Raw genomic sequence first — 23822 nt, 5'->3', positions numbered from 1 at the left:
GCATTCACCAAGAGTTTTTGAAATACTTGCAGTGTGCTGGACAGTTAGACTCTGGATACCACCAGAAGAGAGACAGAGCTCCTGTCACCTAGAGTCTCAAATCAAGGGGCAGGGGAGGGAGACAGTGGGGTGATAGATCCTCTAAAAGATCATTTTCAAGATCACTTAAAGATCTAAAAGATCATTTAAATGTGGTATGGGCTGAATTGTGTTCCCCCTAATGCCCATATGTGAAATCCTGACCCCTAATACTTGTATATAGAGATAGGGTATATAAAGAGGTAATTAAGTTAAACTAAGGTCATATGGGTGGACCCTAATCCATATGACTGGTTATTTATAAGCAGAGGAAATTAGTACACACATGCACACACGGAAGACACACGAGGACACTGGGAGATAGATGGCCATCTACAAGCCAAGGAGAGAGGACTCAGAAGAAACCAACGCTGACTGCAGACTTCAAGATTCCAGAACTGTGGAAAATAAACTTCTGTTGTTTAAGTCATCTAGTCGTGGTACTCTGTTTTGACAGCCCTAGGAAATGAGTCAGTTCAGTTCAGTTGCTCAGTGGTGTCCGACTCTTTGTGACCCCAAGGACTGCAGCACGCCAGGCCTCCCTGTCCATCACCACCTTCCGGAGATTGCTCAAACTCAAGTCCATCAAGTCGGTGATGCTATCCAACCATCTCATCCTCTGCCGTCCCCTTCTCCTTCTGCCTTCAATCTTTCCCAGCAGAAAGACTGACTCTTCCAGTGAGTCAGTTCTATGCATTAGGTGGCCAAAGTATTGGAGCTTCAGCTTCAGCATCAGTCCTTCCAATGAATATTCCGGACTGATTTCCTTTAGGATTGACTGGCTTGATCTCCTTACAGTGCAAGGGACTTTCAAGAGTCTTCTCCAACACCACAGTTCAACAGCATCAATTCTTCAGCACTCAGCTTTCTTTATGGTCCAACTCTCACATCCATACTCGACTCCTGGAAAAGCCACAGCCTTGACTAGAAATGAAGAGTGTGCTTTACGTGCAATTGTTTTTAAAGTATAGGTTATGTCAAATGTAATAGTTCTCAGAATATCTATCAACAGATTTAAAAAACAAACAAAACCAACAATTAGCAAGACATCCAGAGTGTTGTCAACAGAGGAAAGGAGGGTGGCAGGGAGCAGATCTGCAAGGGTATGTAAAGGCTGCCAGATGCAAGCCAAGGAAGACAGAAGGTTGAGGGCCTTTCAAGTGCTGATAACAAGTAGGTCAGAAAAAAGGATAAGCTGACCTATCTTTTTGGAGGTCACCTGTTCTTGCTGGACGCCAAAGCTGCTCATTCTTCTTGGCATATGTCAAATGATGCTCTGTAAGTGGACACATGGCTTAAATTGTTTCCCATATATTCAGTTTTCTGGATTCAAGTTTGTGTTCTTCATAAACACCTATTAAACCAACTTCCTTTTTTAAGCTTCACCAAATTCTCTCTTGGTGGTGGCGGTGGTGTGAGCATCTCAGAAATGCAAGCACATGGGAATATCTTGTAAGAAATAAACCAAAGTTTAGGGCTTCCCTGGTGGCTCAGTGGTAAAGAATCCACCTGCCAATGCAGGAGATGTGTGTTCAATCCCTGGGTCAGGAAGATCCCCTGGAGAAGGAAATGGAAACCCACTCCAGTATTCTTGTCTCAGAAATCCCATGGACAGAGGAGCTTGGTGAGCTACAGTCCATGGGGTAGAAAAGAGTTAGACACAACTTAGCAACTAAAGAATAACAACATAGTCCATATTCAGAATCAATCTAATTGACATGATTCCTATCACTTCTACCATACTGCATGAAAATTTTGAATTACATCTATTTATTACCTGTTTCTTAATCCATATTTCCCTTTACTCACTTACCATCTTTATCAGTATTTCTTTGGGGAGACTGTTAGATGAGAACAATCTTCAAAGGCAGGATCATGGCTTTATTTGGAGCCTAAATGTATATATATATATGTTGCTTACTTTACCAGTGAACATACCTTCTCAGAAAACTGTGATGAAGATGCTGCATGGCTTGGTTGTTAACAACCATAATTATAACATTATTTTCTAGCCTTTGTGGGGTTCTATGTGCTTAAACAATGGCCCTTTTATGATTTATCAAAGATAGGTGCCCACCCCCTGTAATTAGAAGAGTGAACCAGAGCAGCAGATGTCCAACCTGCATAATTAATTCTTTGAGCAGCAAAGGAGTGTATAAAGAGTGTAAAGAGAGTATAATCTCTCTGCCAATTACTCTGTGTGTGAGTGTGTGTGTGTGTGTGTGCACACGTGTATGTGTGTGTGTACATCTTCTATTCTGCCTAATTGGCTGGGAGGTTATGAAACCCAGTACTGTAAGACAGAATTTATGTGCACACACATGCACTTCATTTCTGCAAATACCCTTTGAAGTGGCCCTATTAAGAATCTCCCTCAAAAGCTGGTCTGCTCCCAGGTGTGACTGGTCATGTGAGAGGGCAGAATGTAAAGTGAAACCATAAATGAGTTACAAGGATCATTTTCTCTGAACAGTATTACATCAAGGATTAGATGGTGCCAAAAGATGATGCGCTGAGCTGTCTCTCTAGAGACCAAGTCTTAGAGCTCTGCCTACCCCTGTGAATGCTGCTTGGAGATGGCGTACACAGTGCGGAAAAGGCACTGCAACTAAAAGACAAAAAGAAAAACGTCGGGTCATTCACACACTGGACGTCATCTCTGCACATTCTAGAAAGTAAAATAAATGTGTTAGTTGGTCCCTAAGTTGGCAAACATTCTGGTTTGAGAACTAAGTGAAACGTGCAGGGATCTAATTTAAGTGTGCGTGCATGCATGCACACACACACACACACACACATACACAAGCTGGCTGTGGTAACCAATGGATAATCGCAGAGAAAGCATTACAAACACTTGACTATTGCACTCAACCACAAATGCCCTCCTGCTAGAAAGGAAGGGATGGTCTTTGGGGACACTGCTGCACTACAATACATGCTGACACTCTTGGTTTTTTATGGCCTGATAAGTCATGAACAGTATCAAGAGGCAAAATGATAAGATACTGAAAGAGGAACTCCCCAGGTCAGTAGGTGCCCAATATGCTACTGGAGATCAGTGGAGAAATAACTCCAGAGCAATTCATGGGGTCGCAAAGAGTCGGACACGACTGAGTGACTGAACTAAACTGAAGTTCTTAACCTGTAGAAATGGGGGTGGGGGAGACAACCGTGGTTCACAGCACACAAGCTGATTAAGCCCATCGAATTAACTTTGCTTTGGGCGCAGATGTTTACTATGGGCTCAGAAAATGTCCACATTTTACTCATATTATGCAGCAGATTATGTTACTGCCCATGATGACATGTCAGGCAGGCAAAGGATTCATTTCTTTCCTTTGTGAACTGGGGTGTTTGAAACAAGTGGTGTTCAGAGTTTAACAGTAGAATCCTCTAGATTCACTCTGCCTGTTGTGAAGCCATCTTGAGAGGCCGCTGATGAATATGTGGGAGCCTGACAGCTGTGGAATTTCATTTCTAGATTTCAACTAGGCAGAGAAAGGAAAAGGAAGTCTCCTCGCTGGCAACAAAATGAAAGTGTTTACAAGTGAAATTAATCGTCAGCACAAAGAGCTTTCACAGTCACTCTGTACCACAGTATAATGTTCTGCCTGTTTGGCTGCTGAGTCTTTTAAAATTTGATTTCTAAGAATAAAAACAAAGACTTAAAGAGGAGCAAGGAATCAAGTCAGAAGCAAGCCACAAAAGGTTAACATTACCCAACTTTGCTTTGTCACCGCTCTTTGAAACCGTTCATGATGTGAGTTTGGGGCTTTGGATGGCGCGTGCTTCAAGACAGGATGCAGCAGCAGCTGGTGAACCCCGCACGCTGAACCGGAGGTCGGCTGCAAACATTTTGTGCTGTGCAAACTCCTCTCATCCCAGCCTCATTCCTTTCCAATAGGAAAATGCTTAGCACAAAGCAATCCACCTAAAGGCTCCATAAATCCAAAAAAGGGAGTTACTGATCGAGGAATTCTCAGATTTCTGCCAAGGCACCCTCCCCTGTGCTGGAGGTCAGCCTGGTATGCTAAGCAGAGCCAAATTGTGGACTGGACTCAAGGAATTAAGTTCAACACTTCAAATCTAGACTTTTAATGGGCGATTTTTCTTTTCAGTGATGAAGACAAAACAAAGTACAAACAGCTGATAACAGCCCAAAGTAAACCAGGAGAAAAAGCACAAGAAGAAAGCTTGGAAACAAATCTCATAAAGGATATCTAAGAAGAGATTTTCTGAACAAAGGGAAAAAATAAAGCAGCTTTTTAAAACTCTGGTTTGAGATTAAGCAGTTTGTGAGTGAACAAGAAGAAAGTACAGGCCACAAAAATAAGACATTTGCTCTTTTCAGCAGGATAAAAAATACTGGCCTTTGTTAACTAGCAAGGAAAAAAAAAAAGAAAGAAAAGGCCCCTCAGGCATTTAAGCACAGCATAAGCTTTTCCTTGCCCCATGACCTCAACAAATATGTTAATAAAATCTTTTACCTCCCTGGAGTGGAACCAGAGTAAATATTTACTTAACACATCTGAGTTCTAAGTCTGGACCACCTTATTCCCTTATATAAATTGGTTTTCATTTGCAACCAAGAAATTAGAAACACCACATTTTGCAATGTTCCTCCTACTTTTATGGTAGGAGAAGGAAGGAAGGATGAAAGGGAAGGAAGGGAGGGAAGAGAGGAAGAAAGAAAGAGGGAGGCAGAAAGAAAGAGAGCAAAAGACTGAAGGACAGAATAAACACCGTAAGGAAGAAAAGAAAACCATATTGGGCCTGAGTGCACCAAACTGCACTTGTGAATTTTTGAACGGTATTCTCTGCCACAAATGAGTCATGCTGCTGATACCCTTTCCAATACTAGACATCTGGAATTAGCAGGACCTTTTCCAAGCACATTCCAAGGTTAATAGGAAACATCTAGACTTGCTTTTATTAGCCAGTTTGAGTAATTTTAGGTATACTGAATTTCACCTTCATGTAACTATAAGAAGTCTGATTTCTACTCACCAAGAATGCTAATTTTTCTTTCTTCTTGTTCTAAAGTTACTGTGCTATTCACTAAAATCTATGAAAGTTTTCACCAACAACGTGAAAGAAAAAGTCCTTGAATCTCAGGGTCTTTTTTCCTAAAGCCCTAAATTAAAAGCTAGTGAAATAAATACTTATCTGGACATATGGATTTGGGGTTTTTCTTGATCTGGGTGAATAATGAGATAGTCAGTTGCTTTTGATGAGCTTATGAACAATTTCAAAGCATTCCTATTGCTGACATATGCAAGACTGACTTTTCCAGAAAGTTTGCATTTTCTCCCAAAGTGCTCATTCCAAAAGAATTTATTCACTCTTTCCATCAATGCACCCTCTTCTGTTGGCAGCTGCAAACTGCTCAGCATTTAGCAAAAGTCATCTCACAGTTCAGTGCTTGTCATGTACTGTCTTGGTCATTTGAAGACGAGATAACTCTTCAACAGCAAACAGCATCACAACAGATCACCAAATTCGGAGGGAAAGTGGTTTCTATTATGGAGAGGATGTAATTAAACTTGGTTTAAATCAGACGCTAGTTGATTATCTTTTAAGAAGTTTGGCTTTAAAGAGGGGAACACAGCCAGACCTGTATCTGCACATCCTAAGTGCTGGGGCACCGCGCGGCTTCTGGGGAACTTTCCTATATGGAAACTGGCAAAAAACTGAGAGCACAGAGGAGCAGGTCAGGATAGATGTGCCGCTGTGCACCACCTGGACTCTCAGGCCCACTGAGTGGGGTCTGACTCAGAAGGCGGCTTCTCCCTGATAAAGGCCAGTCCGGCAGTGCCACAGGAAGCAGAGACGACCAAAGGCAGTGGCCATCGAGCCAAATGGACGTGGTGTTTCGGGACCAGGAGTCACCAATAAATACCTGGAGAGTCATGCAGATGACAGCAAAAGGAATGCCAAATTAGGAGGCTAAATTCTCTGGTAAAGGGATCACTTATATTCTAATTAGCATGAAAAAGACAGCATTGGAAACTCAGAACTTCATTCTAAATCCTGACTGCATTCTGAGACAAGAGAAGACACTGATATTGACATCTTTGGGGCTTTTCCCTTCGGTTCTTCTTCCATGGTAAACCAATCAGCAAAACTATACTTCTCCAAAGGAAGAGAACTGTGAGCAAGACATGAGAGTGGTTGGAACCCACACTGGCAGAATATTTAAGTTTGGAGAGCCACAGTTTTCTGTGGGAATTGCACACTGGAGTCCATTATAATTTTTTGTTTTTAAATTTTAGGCACGTTTTCTAGGCACACCCCTTTAATCTTCAGGGTGCCGCTGAAAGGATGAAATGCATCAGCACATGTAAGGCCACGGCAACAGGGTCAGCACAGATGGACCAAGTGGGCCTGGGTCAGCTGTCACACCATCAGCCTCACCGTCTGACAGAGGAGGACGCTCCGCCGTCAGGGAGCGTGCCCAAGGTCACACAGCCGAGAAATGGAGAAGACAGGATGCACATCCAGCCTCTCTTCTCAGAGAACACGGCCTGTCCATAGCAGTCTTGTCTGCTGTTCCCCGGAGCCAGCTGCAGTGGCGCCACGAGGCCCTGAGAGCGGGCCTGCTTTCTATCCCTCGGTAGGTGCTGAGCGTCTCTACTCAGTGGATTGTTGACACCTACTATCAAGAGTAGTTTTCTCAGAAATATTTGTTTCTCTGCTAGCTGTATTTTCTTTTGTGTGTGTGTGTGTGTTTTCTGATAAATAGCTCCCCTTCAAAAATAACAGAGTGAAGTAAGCCAGAAAGAAAAACACCAGTACAGTATACCTAGGCATAAATATGGAATTTAGAAAGATGGTAACGATGACCCTATATGCGAGACAGCAAGAGACACAGAGGTATAGAACGGTCTTTTGGACTCTGTGGGAGAGGGCGAGGGTGGGATGATCTGAGAGAATAGCATTGAAACATGTATATTATCAGATGTGAAATAGATCGCCAGTCCAGGTTCGATGCATGAGGCAGGGTGCTCAGGGCTGGTGCACTGGGAAGACCCTGAGGGATGGGATGGGGAGGGAGGTGGGAGGGGGGCTCAGGATGGGGGCACATGTACACCCGTGGCTGATTCATGTGAATGTGTGGCAAAAGCCACCATAATAGTGTAAAGGAATTAGCCTTCAATTAAAATAATTAAAAAAAATAACTTGCCTAAAACACTCAGCACTGTTGGAGGCACACAGGGCGTGCTCGCCAGCGTCCATCAGTCGCTACAGTCACTGGGGAAGGACAACGTTTAGAGCAGCGGCTCTCACTTGGCTACCTTAAGACTGTGGGTCTAATTAAAGCCAAGCAACACTGATCACCACGGTTCTGTCTTTTTTCAGTTTTCCCTGGAAGGAAAGGTTCAGCACAATACAAATATATAGCAAACACTGCAGCTAATTACAAAGGGTATTTGCTGAGAAGCCAAATTGTTTCAATATGACCCCTAAATAAACTCTCAAACAACTTCTTTGATGACCAGGCAATGGACAATCTAATTCAGAATATCTTTCAACAAATACCATTAGAACTCATGTTCACTGTAACTTTGCTTTTCAAAATTTCAATTTCAAAACAAACTGTTTAGTCAAAGGAGAATTAAACTCTTGATCAATAATATGCAGGTATGCAAACCATACACAACATGTAAGTATAAAGTGATCCTAGTTGAAGAGGAAGAAAATAAATACTTATTAGGATAGACAGGCATGTATAAACTATTAAGAATGGTAATTCGAAAGAAAAACAAATCTAACCTGATTCCAGTTGGGAACTTTTAATTAACATAGTCTAAGAAATGCAATCAGTTCTAATGACAAAAATGGAAACACAGAGATGAGGGAACAAGCCAATCATTAGTTATTACTATCATGAAGGTAACAAATAGCATGTAACAAGAAAAGTGTTTTGTGATCCTCAAACCACATGTAGAGTACTGTATTCATTCAGTCAAAGACATGACGAACCTCTGGTTTTGTCTAAACAACATAAGAACATTGATCAATTGGGGACAAATTCACATTAATTATCAGATGAATTGTTTCTATGATGCCAAAAACCAAATTTAATTGAATTTCTGATTGAATTGATTGTGACAGTGTAGACAGTTAATCCTGTATAATAAAATTAAAGTTTAAAAAGCAGTCCTCATGAAAAAAAAAGAAAAAGGAATAGGCTTAATGAAGATGAAATGAAAAGATGTAGAGATTTGACTCCCAGACCTTGATAACAAGATCAGAATAATTTAAGATTCTATTATCAAGAAGCGAGCAAAACATACAAGGGCCAGAGGCATTCCACGATGTATAATTAGACCCAAGTCTCCACAGGGCACCGTGAAATGGAGCTTCAGTTATACAGCTTTTTTATAGGGTCCAGAGCATTCAGGCTTTGGAAACAATCAAATCCAGGTAATAAAAGATCAAAATTACAAAGATGAGAAGGGCTCCAAGATGTGGACAGAATTTTTGATGCTGTATTAACTAAATTGGTTGAGTATATATATATTAATTATCCAATCAATAAGTCAAGAAATATTTACTAAATGCTTATTTTCTATGAAGTATTGAATTTTGGTAGGTAGCTTTCAACTCCAGAGAATGAACATCTTAGGAAAGACAATTCCCCATTAGTTTGGGTTGCAAGTGCTAAAGTAGCAAAGAAAACACATTAAAAAAAAAAAAAAAAAGTTTCTTTAGAGCTAAGCCACCAAATCTTGGGATATCTATTCAGGAAAGGTGAGGGTTAATTAACAACTTCATCTTTTCAATTTCTAATTCTCATAACCATGCGACCTCAGAAAGTCCATGAGATTGCATGTTTCAAATAGTAGGTCCATTCTCTGCCCAGCATTCCTTCTTTCAGCCAGTGTTAACTGAGTCCCCACAACGCAGCAGGCACTAGGCTAAACGTTCAAACACGTGCTGCCAAACCCACACAGCACCAGGTACACAGAGGCTCGGCAACTGCCTGGCGAATGTGCCCGACGGCAGACTTTCCCAGCATGGTCTCAATAAGCCTTTTGGTAACTTTCACTATGATGAATTAAATGAAGGGCAAGAAATAGTCCTTCTTGGAAAAGTACTTAATAACAATCCCTTACTTGGGTCATGTTTTTAAGTATCTTAGTCAATAAGTTTTATTCAACTAACCACAGAATCCAGTTTTTCCTTGACAGTTTCGAATGTTGGCTGCCAAACACACAGTATCTTCTCCTAATTCCTACTATATCTGACAATGGGTTTATTCAGAGACCACAAAATGCCTGGATCCATTTTAAACACAACTTTTGTAAATTCCCCCTGTTCGGTGAGTGGACTGCAGTACTTTTCCCAGCTGGAACTGTATCAAACACAATTCAGACAGGAAGGCTGCTACCTGCCCTAGTAATCAAAGGACAGCGGTGTGTGATGGTGATCTGAGTACGGGCTGGAGTGGAGAAGGGACAAGAGCTAGAACTGGGCAACCACACCAAAACTTTGTGCACATTATCCACCTCCCTCTTGTTTTAATTACGTATTGGTACAGGTCTCTGGCTCATATTTTCACTGGCAACAACTATTCAGCTATTCTCCCTTTCTTTCCAATCAATGGCTCTGATGCCCAATTTCAGCATAAAAGGAGCAAACAGACCTTCCTTTCACTGACCGCATTCTCTTAAATATCTTTCCCTTCTCCTTTTCAAACAGGCGTGATGCTTGTATTTTAGTCTATGAGAGTTAGGATGAATACTGAACAAGCACAGTTAAAATCCAGGGTTTAAAAATACCTCCAGCTACATAAATCTAGGGCTTCCCTGGTGGCTCAGACAGTAAACAATCTGCCTGCAATGCAGGAGACCTGGGTTTGATCCCTGGGTTGGGAAGATCTCCCAGAGAAAGGCATGGCAACCCACTCCACTATTCTCGCCTGGAGAATTCCATGGACAGGGAAGCCTGGCAGGCTACAGTCCATGGGGTGGCAAAGAGCTGGACATGAACTGAGCGACTTCTTAGGCACCAGGCTTAAACCGGAAATCATTCCGAGGTAACAACAGGCAATTATTTTATTTGTAAAGAATTCATTACCTTGTGAAACCAGAGCAGATGATGCTCTACTGTCATGACTGACTCAGTCAGATTGCTGAGGCAAACCGTGGACCGCTGGCAATACGACATTGATGACCTGAAGCACAGTGACATCCCCCAGCCGGATGGACGCGTGACTCTACCCTAAAGCTGAGAGTCCTCTTCCAGCAGACCACATCAAACTAAATTTCTGGACACTCTGAGGGCCTCTTCTGTCTAAAGAGTGCAGAAGGCAGCGCAGAACTGAGGAGCTGGTTTTGTATCGTGTTTACATTTCACTTAACTCTCCGCTCTTACCTCCTTAACACTGAGCCTTCTTTTTTCAGTGAGAGATGGTTTTCAGCAACAAATTCATCACCTGTGTGTAGTGACTTAATTTCCTGGGTCCTACATTTTATAATCAGAACTGTCACACCCCTGCAAAGTGTTGGGCTACTACGAGTTGTAAATCTCAAGGTGAGCCACCTGGCTCTGCCCAGAAATAATAGATCTCCATGTATTCCTGAGCTCTCACTCATTCATTTATTCCACAGACATTTATTGGTTACTAAGGATGTGCCTTAGTAACCAATAAGAGGAATTGCTTCTGCTTAGGAATTCGCTGCAAGTGTTTTTGCTATCAATGTTAAATTGCACTTTGCAATTCTAGGCAAATGCATTAAGACCGAAGGATTTTTAGAAAGATTATGTGTTACTAGACTTCCCTGGTGGCTCAGGCGGTAAAGCATCTAGCCTACCATGTGGGAGACCCGGGTTCGGTCCCTGGGTCAGAAGATCCTCCGGAGGAGGAAATGGCAACCCACTCCAGGATTTTCTTGCCTGGAAAATCCCATGGACGGAGGAGGCTGGTGGGCTACAGTCCATGGGGTCGCAAAGAGTTGGACACAACTGAGCGACTAAACAAACTAAGGATGTGCCAGTTCCTACACAGGTATTGGAGCAGTGGTTAGACTGGCTCATGGAGGTGTAATCTATTTCAAGGTCCATGAAGGTTAGGGGTTCCTTTCACTTTGTAGGAAAAGAATGCCAGTCAATTTCACTAGCTGTTCTAAAGTTGCCTCTCAACTGTTCCACAACTGAACTCACCATCCTGATACAGGAAAAGGGGAAAAAGAGGCATCACAGCTTCAACTGCACCATAAGAAGAGGTCCGATGTTCACTTACTAGTGGTCAGCGTGCTTCACGTTTATTCTTGGAGGGTAGAAAGGCATGCAGAAAGAAGCCAGCCACAAGTAGAATGTTGTGTGTGCGTTTAGTGTACAAGGGAGCAGATCATTCCTGCTACATGTCCTGGGGAGAGTTTCAAGGAGGTGTTGTCATTTAAATTCAGTCTGGAAGAAGAGCTTTATTTGTCCGGAGGAGCATTCTTTCTAGGACTGAGTAAGCAAAGGCACAGAGGGGAGGGCCTCCTGGGGCATGTTGAGAATAACAAGTAGCCTGGTCCTTCTAAGAAAATAAATGCTATAGTAGCTAGAAATAAAACACGAGTTCACATAGTTACTGGAATGGCTGCTCAGCCACAGAGATTCAGATTATGAAGGTTTAAAACACAGAAGTTGAAAAAAATATTTAAAAGTAGGCATAAGGAATTTAAGGAAACAGCACTTATGTATGTCACTTACTATCTAGGGGATGAGTCCAATCACACCTCAAGGGTCCAGAAGAACTGGTAAAATCATTTCATATTGAAAATCTTGCAGCTGATGCCTTCTGAGTCTGTCCTGTTTCCAGAAGAGATTCCAGAAAAATCCTTCTTGGTCTTGGCTTTCCCCAACTTTTGAGTTACATGTGATGAGATTCCCTTATGATGATCACTAGACTACTGTCTAAATTATTAACGGTCCATAGGCCTCAAATTGTAAACAATTTTATTATGATGATGTAAGCGTTGGCTTGAATTCTGAATATGTACGTCTGGCTAATCAGGAAGAAGTAGAGAGAACCAGCTGGGTTTGCGTGGTTGCGACTGATTAGCACATGGCTAGCCGCAAAGAAGGGAAGAATGGGGTCTGCTTTCACAGCCGGCACAGCAACACCGCCCTCTCTGGCCACGTGGACACTAAGGAATCCTCTGGCATTTACCAGGGGAAGTGCAGCCACTTTCTCCCAAGAAAGAGGTTAAGTGTGCTCCCTTCCCTATTCCTTCCAACTAGGGACCTTCCTTCTTACCACTCTACCACGGCCCAAGGACAGTGAGAGGCAGCAATAAATAAGGTGTATGTGAATGAACATGTGTGCTTTTTTCTGTTGGGCACAGTCAAAATGCAAAGAGCCTGAGACAGGCTGGAACCTGAGTGGGAGCCTGGGGCCATCTCCAAGATCCCTGCGCAGTGGCTGCCTCTAGCTCAGCAAGTGGAGTCTTTGCCTTCTAGGTCTAGTGTGTGAGGTCCGCCTTTGAGAATAGAGGGAGGAGGACATTCACTAATGCAGTAAACATGTATTATGCTCGCTCCTGTAAGCATACCTTTCCAATAAATATATTTCTTTTATCAGAAATATGCTTTTCTCCCATCTAAATCTACCCATTCTTCACTCACTCAATATTTACTAAGGATAGTTGCTAAGCCCTGAAAACATCAAGAAGGCACAGTACCTGCTCTCAAGGACCTTCTAGGTTTCAAATTTTGTGCCGACTCCAATCAGTTGTTAATGTAACAAGACAGTGAAGATTTGGAAATCATATTCAGGATGAATAATAATAATAATGTGTGTTAAGACACTGATTCGCAATGTCTGCCTCAAGTAGAGGAGGAGGCAGAGATGGCACACAAACCATGTATCTGTCATCTCTGGGTATGGCTTAACCTCCTTAAAAGAAAGAATTCACCTCCAATTCCCAGTCTCCAGTGATACCGCTCCTCTGCATCTTACAATTTAGCACTAGATTATATTGTAAAAGTTCATCACGCATATTAGTCGTCCTGCCACAAGTAAAATATAAATCTACATTCCATAATGCAACAAACTTAGCACAAAGAAAATACTAAAAAAAGAAAAACAGGCTTGTTCAGCTGACATAGGAAGAGACGCACAATCCTACTGCTAACTCTTCTCATTTTCTTCAGTGCTTCCATACATGGCAACTTTGTTTTCTTGGGATCATTTACATGGTATCACAGAATGAGATCATACTGGAAATAAGTAAAGGCTTTAAAGTTCCAGTACTGGGAGCAAAGTTTCTCCTGGATCCCAGAGGGGATTTTTAGGACTATAGTGAAAAGTTGTTGTCAGTTTTGAATACCACAGCTGGATCAAACCTAGAGGGCTAGAATCACATCAGGTTGTTCAGAGGATGGCTCTAAATGTTGATAAAGGTGAGCAACTGCAAGACACTTTTTTGACAAGTGGCTTTATGGCTTAATCATAATTTTTTTCTTCTGCTAATAAATAATGGAAAATAATTTGCTGTGGAAGCTAACATCACATTCACTTCAACTTCCTAGCTCTTCAGAAGAATGGAAGGATAAAAATTACTTCTAGTCCATCAAAACTAAACAAGATTAAGTCATTAAGGATATTTTTAAAAGTCCAACTTAACAGATATTAGCATGTATGGACCAAATATTTACTGAGCTTCTACCATATATTTAATATTTCATTAAACACTGCATATGAAGTTTTTAAACTTTCTGGAAGTCTACAGTCTAGCTGGTCAGTGAAAGAAATGCATGTGATCCAACTAAGAAATAATGCAGAAGAGTATAATCTAGTGTTACACCAGGTTAATACCATGTCATTGCTACTAATAACTGAATTGATATTTAGAATTTAGTTGAGAGCCATGCTAATGTTTAAATCCCAAACCATTAGAACTGCTGATACTGTCATGCACTACAGATCAATTTCAGGATCACTGCTGTTTTTTAAACCACTGAGATGAGAGATTCTTGAAGCTGTCCATAGGTGCAAAACATGTCCAGAAATACTCATTTCAGATAGATTTAGATCCAAGAAATAGGATTTTTAGGAACCATAATTTCTACAGATGTGGACTGAGACTTACAGTGAATTTTCCAATATAAAGCAAAGGAGTGGTTTAAAGCCAGAATTTTTAAAATATATCTTGATCAACTAAGATGATACAGTCCAGCTACATCCATTACATTTTCTTCTGGTATATTCAAATTGGATTCACTGGTAAGATTTCCTTATTGCTAGTCTTTTTCCCATATAACAAAGGAATTATTCAGATAATTCAGGCAAATCCCTTCTACTCCTGCATCACTCCAGCAACATTTTGAATAAAGCAAGATGAATCAGACAAAATCAAGTTATTTTGTGTTAAGCATAATTATTCAGATAATTATCTCAACCCTCCATTTCACTTTGGTTGTGAGGATAAGGTCCTAAAAGACTTACCAGCCAGAAACAGCACTTAAAAACATATGTGCAAGAGCAGGGAAGCCACAGTACCTCACTCTAAGGCTCCTGGTCAGTCTAGTGTAAGTGAGCACAATGTATAAAACTCATCATCTGGAGGTTATTCATTTGGATTAGTAAAGTGTTCATATTTCAGAAGTATATTTTCCTGTTTTAAAGTATTCATCTTAGACTGTGTTGTGCTCAGTCATGTCTGACTCTTTGCAACCCCATGGACTCTAGACAGCCAGGTTCCTCTATCCATGGAATTTTCCAGGCAAGAATACTGGAGTGGGTTGCCATTTCCTACTTCAGGGGATCTTCCTGACCCGAGGATTGAACCCGTGTCTCCTGCATCTCCTGCATTGGCCAGCAGATTCTTTACCACTGCACCACGTGGGAAAACCATTCATCTTAGGGTTTAAAATAAAGAGAATTCTTTCAGTGTATTTATGATGATCTGATTTACATGCCAGTTTTAAGAATTGCATCAGTTTAAAACAGAACAAATAAAAAAATAGAATGATATTTTAAATACCTGTTTATTCCAAGATTTCTGCTCAAATACCTTCTTCTGCCTGACCTATCTATTTAGCTCAAGAGGAAGAGGGACTGGGGCTAAACCCAGATAGACCATCCCTACTGTCCTAATTCCCCAAACAATTCCCAATTCTCCCCTCACAATGAGCTAGAAGCACTGGTAAAAGAGAAGACAGTACCATCTAAAATTACTCTCCTAGGTACTTTTCAGCATCCCCACAATCAAAAAATCACTAAGTAACTTGTAAATTTACATTCCAAAACCCAACGGCACAGCTACCAACAGTACCTCATCCCTTTGCAATCTTTCTCTTTTTCTTTAAACAAGAAAACCTTATGTTACTGGAGAGATTATTGAAAGAGTCTCCTTGTAAGTTCATGAATGCCACTTCACAGACTGTACAGAAAGCAAAGCTCTATGAGCAGTACAATGGAGTCAACTCATCATTTTGAAAAGCTCAGCATCAGACTTAGAGAGAATCTAAAATTGTTCCAATTCCTAGGTCTCTGTTAAAACATAATGAGCCCAAGCTTTTGCCACTGTGAATCCATGGCACATTCGTACCAGGAGGTAAGTTTACAGCACAAAGGGAAGTCATGTTGAAAATCAGGACTTAACTTTGACACTGAATGAAATAATTTATTTTTTCAAACTATTCAGTAAGACCATCTGCTTATTTTTGAAATATTTTCTTCTCAGTGATGTATCCAAAGCAAGTGCCTTTAAAATAAAACAACTAAGTAAATCCCAAGGACCAATATTAAATATAATCTTAGAAATTAAATTTAACAAAAAGCCAAATATAAATTAAAGAAATGCTGAGGATTTTTGCAGACTCACAATATCTTGTTAACTGCAAAGACATGTCGGGGGTGGGGTGCTAGAAAAAGTTATGCTTACTAGAAAACCAAAAAAACTGGGGGATGTTATTAAAAAGAACATTCTAGAAAATGAAGATAAGGCAAACCACACTCAAAATTAAAACTTGTAACAGCACTCCTAAAATGCACAACCCCAGATGCACTCTGTAGCCTATGTAAATGATGCCCCCTGGAGTTGTGCCCAAAGGGTTCCGTATACGGAATACAGTGTGATTAGCGCCTCATAGATTAACAACGCAGTTGTTTTTTTTCATAATGCAAAAAGTTATCATTGTGAAACATCATTTTAGGGTATGTCAAATGCCTAAATATTGAACCATTCTGTTTTGGATCCTAGAGTCTACTAGTTAATTTCTTACTCTGGAATGAGTTCATTATAAATTTGTATTTGGAATAAGCCCTTTACTAAACAGGTCAAAAACACTGAAATTAGACCCTTTTTAGTGTTTTGAAATATGGAAATCCATGTTTATATATAAATGGAAAGATATGTCTCACAGAAAATACATAAAAGTTTATATATGTTCTAGAGGTGACTAGGTGTTAAGTCCACTGCTTCCCCAGAGCTAGTTTCTATCATATAAGAGATAAGTCTTTAAGTAAAGACTTAAAGATCAGCAAAGTAATTCCTGTTTTAATCAAGGAAAGAAAATAACTTCATTTTTCCAAAAAGGAGAAAAGGAGGTATAAGACACCTCTAATTTCAGTTTAAAAAAAAAAGACAATCAAAATTTATTTTTTTTTTACATTAGTATGTGAAAAGACTTTGAAGTGCTCAGACCTCCCAGAATAAGAAAATTGCTAGAAAGTTACTTGGAATCACCCACAGACAATAACTGTCGGTGGTTTCATTTCAGGCAATGGGCTTGTGCCAAAAGGGACTGACATCTTGATGAAAGGATCACCAAAAAGTTGTGAGAATTTTTCCATGACTAAAAATCCTTCCAAGAGCAACAAACTGATTTCTCATTCTGCCACCATAAATAGATGACAACTGTACGAAATTGACAACATGTAACAATAATTCGAATTTGCTCTTCTGCATTAGAACTGTTCCAACTTTCATTCTTGGCTTTGGCACACATGCTGTCCTTCCACAAAGCTTACTCCGCTCACTACTATGGAAACACGATATTTATTCTTTGAGCTTGATCTATAGGACTAATTTTGGCTGAATCAGTGGTCAGACTGATGTTTAACCAAACTGGTCACCTGACATTAAAACACACATGACTCTTCACACCCTCTTTATTCCAGGGTAAGGTTCTGGGATAAAGAGCTACAGGACAAGGTGGCGTGGCCAATCACAGTAAAAGGTAACGAAATAAAAACACTTTACAGTAGGTTATTTTATTACCATCCTAGAACCCTATGACAATGGCTAGTCAGGAATTTAATATCCATTTAGGAACCATTTGCACAAAACCTACTGATTAATTTCCTGTTTATCCCTTTTGCCTTCTACCTTAAGTTACTTAATTTGGTCATTATCAACCTATGCCCAAGCAAAATCTATTTTATTTGATGCTTTGACACCCACCTGTTGAAATGATAAGTGAGGCATACACAAAAAATAAACAGCTTACTTATTAACAGAATTCAAATAGAATTCATTTAACTGCTTCTGACTCACTTTTCTCCTTGGAAGCTTATACTTGGATTGCTCTCAAAGAAAACATCAAGTATATCGGATTCAATTTTGATTCATTAAATTCCTCCCTCGTTTAAAAGAAAAAACGAAAACTAAATTTGGAAACCACACACTCTTAAGTGGCAAAGAGGTGTTTTAAAGAGCATAAACATCTGCAGTAGGACATGCTGTACTTAACTAAAAAGTTTCATGACATTTATGTTCTTTTTTTCAGTTCAACTTCATTTCCATAGAGGAAATTTTTCAAAAAAGAGTAATACATGTATTCAACTGTTTTTAATGTGTATTTCATCTATTTCTTTAATCCATCATCGAACACTAAGCTGCCTCCTCTGTGGATCATAATGCTTGTCAGAAATAGTTACACCTTCATTTAGAGGATAACACGCTTATCTTCTAAAACTGAGCAGATGTCTCTCATAAATGAAGTTATAAATCAATGACAACAATAAAACAGTAATTATATTTGGGAGACAATAGAGTGTATTAACATAAAAGTCCATGCTCTACATATATACCGCTTTAGCGTATACTATAGCTGTTGGATTAGCTGGACACAGACTCCTACTTTTGGGATAAGTTCTGGCTCTCTCTACTAAAAGACCCATTGCTTTGTTTGAGCCCCATTGCTTGCCACCTCTTCCACGCATGTCACAATTTATCACTCTTCTTAAAGAACAGAACAGTTTCTGTTGTTCAAGTTAAAAATTTTTCACTTCTGAAAGGAATTTGTGTTTTCTACTCAAAATGATTGAAAATCAAAAGATCTTATTCCTAATTCATCACATCCAATTAATATAAATTGCTGTACTGCAGAAGCTTGCCAAGCTGGATAGGAACCTCTGAAAGGTCATATAGGGTAGAAACAATGAAGGGTTCAGAGGAGATGAAGGTGGGTGGTTGATATTTATATGGAATAAAGACTGGTAAGAAGCAATTGAGAATCTCCTCTGATGACCAATTCTTACCATTTTGAGAATCCTTAACAGTCTTGGCCTTGCACCCTCCCTCTCTTCAGTCCAAGGAGACCAACCAACCTGCAAAATATGTTTAAATACAGTAGACAAATTGCCTTACCATAGGTCAGCAAATGAGAAATGCTTGTTTAGAGGTTACAGACAAATAATCATTTTCTGTGGTTAAGCTCAGTTACATGCAAATTATTGTAACCACTGGAGCTTCTGAAAGAGCTTTTCAAACGGTCTGCAGGCTTAAATAGGGGACAAAGGAATCCCTGGTACCTGGCTTTGCAGAGTCCTGGGCTATTCTTAGTGTTGGGTTCATCTTTAAATTGCAGGAGTTTAAAAGGCTTAATAACTTAAAAGTAGAATCAAGTGATAAAAATAGATTGTTTTCTGGCCGCTCTTTGTTCCCAGACATACTACTGGCAGTATATTTGCAATCAAGACAGCAGAATACGAATCAGCCTTGCACCGTGTAGTGTAATGCCTCAGAGTGGATATTTTTGGAAATGGCACTGCATTACATAACCTTCCGTGTTTAAAAAAAAAAAAAACAACACTACACTAAGGGGGAAAAGTCAGGAATATACACCATTATGCCCTTCTCCCTAAACCAAATAAACATTAATGTACGTGCTGCGGTGATTTTCCTCTCAACCTTTGTGTCAGAATACAGTTCTTTTGTTAACATAAGTTATGACAAAAATTAAGATGAATGGAGAAACAAAGTTCTCTAACAGGGTATTATAAGCTCTTCGAGTTTTCCTATAATGGCATTACAGACACACAGAAATGCAAATCAGATTATTATCATCATCAAGCAAAAAGCAGTCACTTATTTTTAAGCCATCCCTCCCCCAAAGTTCAGCTGCTTTATAAGAAAATGCAGGGGAAAAGTGTTGCAAGATCGAATGCCTGAAAAGACCCTTGGAGGCGCAGCAGCTTTGAAAGAGTAATAAAGACTAAGGATGGAGGAACACAAATCCACTTTATAAAAGGGGAGGGGGGGTGTGCATGCACCGAAGTGCATTTAATGCAAAGAAACAAAACAGTTCCTAACAATGCTTTATTAGCAAGAAGAACAAAAATCACACCAACAAGCGAAAAACCCCACCCCTTCCCAACAGATTTCTCCCTCTTAACTTGTGCATTAGGGAAAAAAAAACACCCAAGTCAAATTCCAGCCTTAATGCAGCGGGACCAAAATGCCAGAATTTCTCTAAGTACAGGCTTCCGTTCTTTAAAATTTAGAGGGAAGAAGCATGAACTCTGCAGGGTTGGAGTCCAGCAAAGAGCAACGGCAAGAAATCGACACAAAAGAGAAAGCAGCGCTCCCGGCCGGGGATGGGAATGGTATATACTTACAGACAAAAGCCCCGTTCCCTGTTCACTCTCTCCTCTCTACACCTGAAACACAAATGTGGATGAAAAAGGGTATCATGCTAGAAAGACAGCTGGGGAAGGGGGGTGGGGGGAGGGGGCGGGGGGAGGGAAAAGGGGTGGAGGAAAAGGAGGGAGGAGGGGGAAGGGAAACAAAACCCAAACCGGCTTCACTTCCAAGAAGTGCAGCCTTGGAAAAAGGAGGGGGAAGGTCTCCCTGCCTCGCGCTCTCTCTCCAAGAGTGTGTGTCTCTTTCTCTAAGAGTCAGTTTCTCTCTCTCTCTCTCTGCTGCTGCTAGTGTGCTAGTGAACAATGAGCTAATTCTGATGGGCTGGCGCCACGCCAGCACCCCAGCCTCGCTGCCACTGTGCGGCCGCGGCGGAGCCAGACTGCTTACTCGGCAGGAATCGGCGACTCGGGGCCCGGTCGGCGAGCGGCCAACGCGCGCGCGCCCCGGCCCCCCGCACCCGGGAACCCCGAGCGCCGCGCCGCCCCCCTGCGCCTGCCGGGCCCGGGGACAAAGGGGCCCGCGGCTCCGCGCGCCGCCCCGGCCCCGCCCCCGGAGCGCGGCGCGCACACACCCGGCCCGGCCTCTCCCCCTTGGCGGGCTTCTCCGCCTCGACGTGCGGTTGCTTTTCAGACAAATAAGGAGGCGGAGGAGGCGGTTTGGGGGCGCGCCAGGCGTGAAGGCGGCCAGGGCGCTGCACAGCCCGGCGGCTGGCCAGGGCCCCGGGGAGAGGCGGCGCGGCCCGTACTGTAATAATAAACCTGCAGCAGAGGGCATCTGAGGGAAAGAGGACGGCGACCGGCGGCAGCCGCCTTCCCTTTTATGTGCCTGTCCGGAGCGGAGCAGAAAATGGTGCCCGCGGCGGCGCGGATCCGCACTGACACACAAAGAGCCGGCCTTGCCCGCGTTTGCGCACGGCCCGGGTCGGCCCCGCCGGGTACGCGCGCCCCGCTCCCGGCAGCGAAGAAGCCCGCAGCCCTAGCACCCCCGGGGCCCTGTGGCTGTGCGCGCGTGCGCGCGCGCACACACACACACACACACACACACACACACACACACACACACGTGCGTGCACAAACAGCAAGAGGCTGAGATCTGGTATGATCAGCACAAGACACCCTCCCCAAGATTTAGTAGGTTCCCACTCTCAGCCCCACTGAAATGGTACTTTTGAAAACTGGAGATTGCATTTTAAAAGAGGTTCTTTGCATTTCTGATTTTTTAAAAACCTCATCTTTCTTGCTTAAAATATGACTGTCTTTTTTACAGTAATTTAAAAGCTCAAAATTTTGCTACAAATTCGAACAAGCTGATTTTGTTGCCAACCAAACAGGATATAATTTTATGGTAATTGTCAGATGTTAGAGGGCAGGGCTATTTCCTAATTAAATTGCTTTGCCAAGAAAAAAGATATGAAGGATCATAATGTCTTTTAAAATTGCCATCAACATTTTACTTCTGATCACTGAAAGCAATGTTTTCCATTATAACAATCAAAAGAAAGGGCGGATGGACTTAGAAAAACTAAGTTCTTAAACATTTCACTACAAAAGTAGCAGCAAATACTGATTAGACTGCTAGCGGGTGTAAAGTTGAAGGGGCCCACTTGGAGCTTCCCTGAATCAATCTAAAACATCACAGATATTTTCCTAAGGACAACAACAAAACTTACTTTGGAACCATAACTAGGAACAAAGGGAAAAAACAAGTCTCAGTGAATGTCCCTAATGCCTTCAGGGTCAGGGTTCACCTGCCCGGAAAATGATGGAAGGCAGGTCTGGGGAGTAAATGAGGCAGTGGCATAGGGCAGAAGCCTGGGGGCTGCCTCTGTAGGTCTGAAAGGGCACCCCAACACTGAGATCGTAGGTAACCTCAGAATCAGATTTGAAACCCAAGAGGGCACTGCCACATGGACCAAAAATCTATCCCAGGAAAATATGTTCAAAAGTTATGTCTACAAGAAAGCATTTCTACAAACATACCCACACACACATTGACTTTATTTTTTTTAATTTATTTTAATTGGAGGCTAATTACTTTACAATATTGTGGTGGTTTTTGCCATACTTTGACATGAATCAGCCATAGGGGTACATGTGTTCCCCATCCTGAACCCCGCTCCCACCTCCCTCCCCATCCCATCCCTCAGGGTCATCCCAGCGCACCAGCCCTGAGCACCCTGTCTCATGCATAGAACCTGGACTGGCGATCTGTTTCACATATGATAATATACATGTTTCAATGCTATTCTCTCAAATCATCCCACCGTTGCCTTCTCCCACAGAGTCCAAAAGTCTGTTCTTTACATCTGTGTCTCTTGCTGTCTTGCATATAGGATCATTGTTACCATCTTTCTAAATTCCATATATATGCGTTAATATACTGTATTGGTGTTTTTCTTTCTGACTTACTTCGCTCTGTATAATAGGCTCCAGTTTCATGCACCTCATTAAAGCTGATTCAAATGCATTCTTTTTAATAGCTGAGTAATATTCCATTGTGTATATGTACCACAGCTTTCTTAAACATTCGTCTGCCGATGGACATCTAGGTTGCTTCCATGTCCTGGCTATTGTAAACAGAGGTGCGATGAACACTGGGGTACACGTGTCTCTTTCAAGTCTGGTTTCCTCGGACACACATTGACTTTAGTGTTTATGCAAAACTTACCTAAGATGACATTCTTTCAAAACACAGGGAAACTTGGAAATTATAATATGCTAATTTTTCTTTATGTCTAATCACAGACAGCTAGGTGACACGGAGTTTTCAAGAAATAAGAACAATGGGTCAGAATCATAATCTACTTACTGTGTTCCAGAAAACCATTGCAAACCAACTATAGGAAACATTCTTGAGTCCTCTGAGTGCAGGAGACTACACTAGCCACTAGGGACATGCATAGGGGCACCCGCCATGGCACCTCACTCAAGAAATGCAGCGACAGCTGTCTCACTTGCTCCTGGCTATCATGCTCGGTACCCCTCCCATCTATCCTGTGGGTGACATGGTAGATCTGCTCTCCTGAAATACTTTTTAATCCCTGCTCCATTATAGTACAAAGACCATACATACTTACTCTTCTACTTAAAATTTGCCACAATGTGACCACAATCTAACATTCTAGTTTTATCACCCCACTTCTTTCCCAATCATGGTTTATCAGTCCTTTGCTTCTGTATGGTTCATTACTTAGGGCATATATTCATCCCGCCACCACTAACAGTTAGGAAACAAACTCATACAAACACTGACAAACCAAAATGCCTCAATTTCAGGAATATTCTGACATCTGGGGTCAGATGACTCTTCGATGGGGCCAAGGGAACCAATGAGGAAGATATAGCGGGCCATACCATTCACTGGGAAGAGAGCATGAACTAAAACATTTGATCTATCAGTTCAGTTCAGTTCAGCTCCTCAGTTGTGTCCGACTCTGTACCCCCATGGACTGCAGCATGCCAGGCTTCCCTGTCCATTCACCAACTCCTGGAACTTACTGAAACTCATGTCCATTGAGTCGGTGATGCCATCCAACCATCTTATCTTCTGTCATCCCCTTTTCCTCCCGCCTTCAATCTTTCCCAGGATCAGGGTCTTTTCCAATGAGCCACTTCTTCCTATTAGGTGGTCAAATTTTGGAGTTTCAGCTTCAGCATCAGTCCTTTCAATGAATATTCAGGACTGATTTCCTTTAGGATGGACTGGTTGGATCTCTTTGAAGCCCAAGGGACTCTCATGAGTCTTCTCCAACACCACAGTTCAAAAGAATCAATACTTCAGTGCTCAGCTTTCTTTATAGTCCAACTCTCATATCCATACATGACTACTGGAAAAACCATAGCTTTGACTAGGCTGACTAGGCAAAGTAATATCTCT

At 41.7% G+C, this 23822-nt stretch overlaps 1 protein-coding gene across 1 annotated transcript in view; it reads right to left on the bottom strand.

Moving 5' to 3' along the window:
* Window positions 1-20409, bottom strand: part of NREP (neuronal regeneration related protein) — a 32922-nt gene extending 12513 nt beyond the window's left edge. Inside the window, exons 1-3 of the mRNA XM_055536511.1 lie at window positions 20334-20409; window positions 19922-19963; window positions 18563-18631 (exon numbers count right to left, since the gene is read on the bottom strand). Coding sequence (XP_055392486.1) covers window positions 18563-18565 — 3 coding nt within the window. The 5' untranslated portion in view covers window positions 18566-18631; window positions 19922-19963; window positions 20334-20409. The remainder of the gene's footprint in view (window positions 1-18562; window positions 18632-19921; window positions 19964-20333) is intronic.
* Window positions 20410-23822: the final 3413 nt, after the last annotated feature.

This window comes from Bubalus kerabau, chromosome 10 (genome assembly GCF_029407905.1).
Source record: "Bubalus kerabau isolate K-KA32 ecotype Philippines breed swamp buffalo chromosome 10, PCC_UOA_SB_1v2, whole genome shotgun sequence".
Taxonomy (NCBI): domain Eukaryota; kingdom Metazoa; phylum Chordata; class Mammalia; order Artiodactyla; family Bovidae; genus Bubalus; species Bubalus kerabau.
The sequence above is the reverse complement of the archived record's forward strand: the minus strand, read 5'-3'. Positions and strand labels throughout refer to the sequence as shown.